Source organism: Eurypyga helias, unplaced genomic scaffold (assembly GCF_000690775.1).
Source record: "Eurypyga helias isolate BGI_N326 unplaced genomic scaffold, ASM69077v1 scaffold18911, whole genome shotgun sequence".
Classification (NCBI taxonomy): Eukaryota; Metazoa; Chordata; class Aves; order Eurypygiformes; family Eurypygidae; genus Eurypyga; species Eurypyga helias.
In genome coordinates, this window is record NW_010229188.1 from 7682 (window position 1) to 13119 (window position 5438).

At 46.0% G+C, this 5438-nt stretch overlaps 1 protein-coding gene across 4 annotated transcripts; it reads left to right on the forward strand.

Moving 5' to 3' along the window:
- The first annotated feature begins 438 nt into the window (after positions 1-438).
- ELK4 (ELK4, ETS-domain protein (SRF accessory protein 1)) lies at positions 439-5438 on the forward strand. 4 transcript variants are annotated; one of them, XM_010160323.1, is made up of 5 exons: positions 439-648; positions 2009-2410; positions 2531-2932; positions 4088-4204; positions 5340-5438. In XM_010160323.1, the coding sequence occupies exons 1-5, from the start codon at positions 442-444 to the stop codon at positions 5436-5438; spliced, it is 1227 nt and encodes a 408-aa protein (XP_010158625.1). In that variant the 5' UTR covers positions 439-441. The 4 variants fall into 4 exon arrangements, with proteins under 4 accessions (XP_010158625.1, XP_010158624.1, XP_010158626.1 ...); XM_010160322.1 differs by having other exon boundaries at positions 2009-2401; positions 2504-2932; XM_010160324.1 differs by having other exon boundaries at positions 2009-2401.

Consider the following 5438-nt stretch of genomic DNA (forward strand, 5'->3'; position numbering starts at 1 on the left):
TGTTCCCTCAGAGCGGTGGGAGGTGGGTGCAGGTAGGAAAGGAGGAGGCGAGCGGGGCGTTAGCTTGTCACGGGGGTGCACCTGAGCTGTTTCTCATAAAGCAGAACAAGTCAGAGTGGGTGAACGTGGAACAACGTCGACACGTTTTTTTTTGGATAGTGACTCATTGCAACTTACCCAAAGTGACCTGATTTAGTTAAATGAGGCTAAATATAACCCATGTGAAAAGTACTGACATGTGGGAGGAGACGACAGCAGTTGGCTCTCAGCCTCTCTGTTCTGCAGGGAACATCTTTTGCGACTGGTGACTAATAATTTTTACTCTTGCTGGCTTTGGAAATAACATCTCCGCTCCATCGCCCCCTTCTAGGGAGACAAAGAAAATGCGCTGTTCCTAATCTGTTGCCTCTTATCTGCCTCTCTGAATTTCAGCTTACTGCTATGGACAGTGCTATCACCCTGTGGCAGTTCCTCCTCCAACTCCTCCAAGAGCCTCAGAACAAGAATATCATCTGTTGGACCTCCAACGACGGGGAGTTCAAACTGCTGCAGGCAGAGGAGGTGGCCAGACTCTGGGGAATCCGCAAGAACAAGCCCAGTATGAACTATGATAAACTCAGCCGCGCTCTCAGATACTATTATGTGAAGGTAACCAAGTCCGTAAATCCACCTCGAATCCTTATCCATCTTACCAGCTTCTGCCTAATGAGCTTTGTTTCCTTTTTCATTCTCTTCAAGGGGATAGGTGTCACTTCTGTCTCCCAGATTTAAGCAAGGTGCACTGGTTTGTGTTCCTTTGGTTTACCACTGTGCTGCGTTTCCTCCCCAGTGGCTATTTTATAAGGTTTTCTATGCAAAATGTTACCATCTTTTATTTATCTCTTTGCAAATACTAATCCCCTTTCCAAAAATATGTGCCCTTGCAAGGGTTAAAATCCTCAACGCTCCACGAAACAGAACTAATTTTGTGATGGAGGTGGTGAATATTGCACGCCTTGAGACCTTTTCTGTAGTTGTCTCTGCAAAGGGGCTGTCACAACAAGGATTTTCAGGGAAGCAGCCCAAAGTGTTTTTCTCCTTGTATTCACAATTGCACCTCTAATGTGGGCAGTGAGTTTGGTCCAGCAGAGCAAGATCCTTCTCTTGTTTAGCTAATGGCTTCTAATAACTTGCAGGAGCCTTTCATCCGTGCGCAGGTAGTGTCAAAAAGCTGAACTGGAACCACAGCGTGGGAGCCTTACCTTCATCCCAATGAGCCATTTATCCCACAACTGATACCGTGTGGGAGTACGGGATAAAAAATAAAACACAGTTCCTGGGGAACCTGTCAGTTTGTAGCAGGTGGTGCCTTGCTTGGAGTTTATTATCGGGTAGCACAAATCTGATTTGTGCTGGGAGGTCTCAGTAATAATAATTGTACAATAAATATGAATCTTTTTAGATCAAATTGCGTGTGTGGCATTTCACTTAGGAGCAAAACAAGTTCGACAAATGCTGTTTTGTGGTATTGAAATAGCTGATTAGCCTACATTCTGCTGACTGGTTCAGCTACTTATTTTCTTTTATTATCATCTTATTAAGAATAAAGGTGGTTTGATTTGAAGTGTATTAGGTCTCAGTTCTGCAAACCTGTAAGCCTTAATTCTGCAGGTTCTGTTGGATTACCGTACCCAGGTTAGTGATCTTTGATGGGGTAATGAGGGTTTTTTTTGTTGTTTCTTAGCTGATCTTTTAAAATCTGTTACAGGGCATTGCCAGTTTTAAGGCTGTTGTTGGTATATTTAATGTCAGGCTAAGTTCACCTGGTTTAGAGTTTTGTCTGCGAGCTCTGGAAACGATCATTTGGGAGCAAAACTAAATGGCAAGAAGGGAGTTGTTTTTAAAAAAGGAACAGTTTTGATGAAAGATTACAGACTATCTAATCCCTCAGTCTATTTTAGGCAGTGTTTGTAGGAAGAAGATTAGTCTGAAGAAAGACCTAAATGTCTATATATCTTCTTATCCACAGAATATCATTAAAAAAGTGAATGGTAAGAAGTTTGTGTACAAGTTTGTTTCTTATCCGGAGATTTTAAATATGGATCCACTTGTCGTGGGCCGTATAGAAGGCGACCCTGAAATGACTGGCTTTGCGGAAGTTAGCAGTGCTCCAAAGGATGTGGAAAACTGTGGGAAGGAGAAGTCTCAGTCGTGTGCTAAATCGTCCAGCCGCAATGACTATATCCACTCAGGCTTGTACTCCTCTTTCACTCTGAACTCCCTGAACTCTTCCAGCGTAAAACTCTTCAGGTCCATCAAGATTGAGAATCCAGCTGAGAAGCTGTCGGAGAAGAAACCTGCTCAGGATCCAACACCCTCTGTCATCAAGTTTGTCACCATGCCCTCCAAAAAGCCACCTTCTGTCCCCCTGGTCTCTACCACTTCAGCGGTCTCTGCCACTTCCACTGCTTCCGCCACTTCTACCGCATCCTCTCTTCCCATGGGATCAGAAGAAACTCTCCAGACCTTGGAGACGCTTGTTCTACCCAAGTTAACTGTCCCTGAAGCTCCAGCACCTTTGCCAAACTTAACCACCAGCTTCACCCCAACTCCACCCATATCCTCAGTTTCTCCCACTCTGCAAGTTCCTTCCACGCCCCCATCGCCGCCCCTGAGCTCTAATCCTGACCTGGACATTGACACGGACATAGAGTCTGTGGCTTCTCAGCAGCTGGAGCAGGCTCAGGGCCTTCAGCATCAGTCCCCAGAGCCCAAAGAGCAGGATTCATCCGTGCTGGAGAAGGAATTTGCCAATCACCTCTCCAGATCTAAAAAACCCAAAGGGCTGGAGTTGGCTCCTACTCTCGTCATTACAGGCAGTGATCCAAGTCCACTGGGAATCCTGAGCCCTTCTCTCCCAACTGCTTCTCTTACTCCAGCACTTTTCTCTCAGGTAACCTCATTCCCTTCCTGGTTTCTGGGGTTTTTTTTGGGAACAATAGCAGTTATGTTATATTTTAAGACAGTAAGGGAAGGCAAGTGGAAAATGAATAGCCGGTAAATTGTATTTGCCGTTCTGAAACTCAGGATGTCACTCCCATTTTTCTTATAAAACAGAAACCTTATTCATCACGGTATTAGCTTCACCCCAAAGTGTGCCCAGGTATGTCAGCTGAATGCGTCTGTGCAGCGCCAGCGTGTGGAGGCAGAACCCAAACCAGCACCGGCAGGATCCTTTGTATGTCTTGCCAGGGTGATACTGCATTATTGCAAAAACCCTAAACCCTCATCCTTCAGGCTGAGTCTGAAAATGCTTTAAAAATAGAGAACCACGGAGGTGTCTGCCTAACAGCTTTCATTTACCCGATTCAGTACCATTTACTTAAGAGCAGGGTGTTGTGACTTCACAGCAGTCAGAGCGGCTGCTTAATCTGGTTGTTATCTTTCTGGGGGAAGGGAAAGCTTTTATGCCTCGCGGAAAATTTGGAAGGGAGCTGAATCCAACTAGGCTGTTAAATTGTTCTGTGCATGTTTAATCTCCTTCCTGTAATAAATTGGAATCGAAGTGAAAACTGTAGGGTAACTGCTGATTGAAAACCGAAATGGCTGAAGACAGGGAAAAAATCTAGTGCAGTTGCTCTTTTGGCAGCCTTGAAGCGTTTGGCCGCTGAACCTGGATCATCCAGAGCGTTCAGAAGCTGGATGTAAATGTGTTTGGTTGGGACTTATGTGGTCAGTGTCGCCCAGACCGTGCCTGTGTGCACTGTCCGCGGCTCTTCAGTTCATGGACTGAGTTTCCCGAAGTCCCTTGCAGGTGCTGAGCACGGCATTGCAGGAGGAGCAGATTTGCTGTAGGTTACAGCGGGATTTGGCAGCTGTTGGGAAGAGAAAGCCAGCGGCTCAGCAAGGGGAGGGAGAGCCGGATGGCGGCTGCCGTTGGGTTTGAAGGGAGGAGGTGGGAGGAGGCGGAAGGAGGGAACGGGAGTTCCTGCCGCTTGGACCCAGCCCGTCGCAGCTGTAGGAGCTGCGATTGTTGCGGCTGGATTTGCACGTGCTCTGCGTTACAGTGTGGGTTCTACGCGGCTGACTAGCTTCCTGTGTTTTGCAGACTCCCATCTTGCTGACCCCGAGCCCCTTGCTCTCCAGTATTCACTTCTGGAGTACGCTAAGCCCAGTTGCTCCTCTCAGTCCCGCGAGGTTGCAAGGTGCTAACACGCTTTTCCAGGTAAGTTCCAGCACTTTTAGCCAATCTCTGTGCTTTTCATCACCTTCCTCAGTAGACCTGCAGGGATCAGTTAGCACACATACCTGATGTGGTAACAAAACGGGGATCTTCCTGGTTTCTATCCCCTCTGTTGGCTTTTGAGAGCCTTTAATTGTAGCGTTCACCCAGTTTTATATAAGTGTGTTGTAAATGGTGGCATTCCAGGAATGTGTTAAATTAACAGCAGTCTGTAGTGTACTTAGATTATTTTTTTTGGTAAGGTCTGTTCCTTCTGTAAAACCTGCCTCCCTGTAACTTCACTGGCAGAGGTTTTCCTGGAAATTGAGTTGTGCTACGCTATTGGTTGTTTTTATTGTTCCTTAACAGCCTCTTCTACTGAAAGACATTAATTAAATCTCTCCTCTAATAAGAAGGAAGATTGTGTGTGTGATCTCTGTGGCAGTATGTAGCACAGTTCTTTGATCTCTGTATTCTGCTGTCTTCTGTTGTTTGGAAATTCTCAGCTTCACTGTTTTTAATAAATATTTTTGTTTAATATATAAGAAAACATCCCCTATATTTAAAAAAAAAAATCCTTTATCTGTAATTAGTGATGCTCTTCCTTCACCTTCCACCTTGGAACTGGAGTAACCTCATCTGTTGCCTGAATCTGCTTAGGCAAAGGGTAGAATTTAACTAGCTGCCTTCGGGGTTTGTATCTGTCATCTCTGTGGAGATGAAGGAAACGGCTCACGTGACCGTGAGGACAGGGAGTAGACAAGTAGGTCTGAAAACCCATTGCCCATTTTTCTCTCTGAAGAGCTCATAATTGACTGGGGAACGATTTAGACGGTGGTTTCCCACAGCCTCTGGTAAAGTCAGGGTTTGGGATATAGGTGGTGCTCTGTGCAGAGGTTACAGACTGGGCCTTCCTGGTGACACTGGCCGTAGCCGCTGGGTCTGTGCGGTCTGCGATGCAGGGCATTTAAAAAGTAAATGACTTGGGGGAAGCCAAGAAGATTCCTTGAAGGTTTGGGGTTGGGTTTTTGTTGTTGTTGTGTTTTGGTTTCCTGGGGGAGCTTCTACATGCACAGATATGAGAGGAACAGCAAATTAAAATGCTCTCTTCCCTAATCATCTTTGTTTTGTCTCTTAGTTTCCATCAGTGCTGAACAGTCACGGCCCATTTACTCTGTCTGGACTGGATGGACCCTCTACCCCTGGCCCGTTTTCCCCTGACCTACAGAAGACATAG

Bases quoted from the DNA above. Each gene is read 5' to 3' on its own strand.
- ELK4 (XM_010160321.1), top strand. From the start codon at position 442: ATGGACAGTGCTATCACCCTGTGGCAGTTCCTCCTCCAACTCCTCCAA. The intron at 649-2,008 runs GTAACCAAGTCC...TCTTATCCACAG, and splicing joins TCAGATACTATTATGTGAAG to AATATCATTAAAAAAGTGAA. The intron at 4,205-5,339 runs GTAAGTTCCAGC...TTTGTCTCTTAG, and splicing joins GTGCTAACACGCTTTTCCAG to TTTCCATCAGTGCTGAACAG.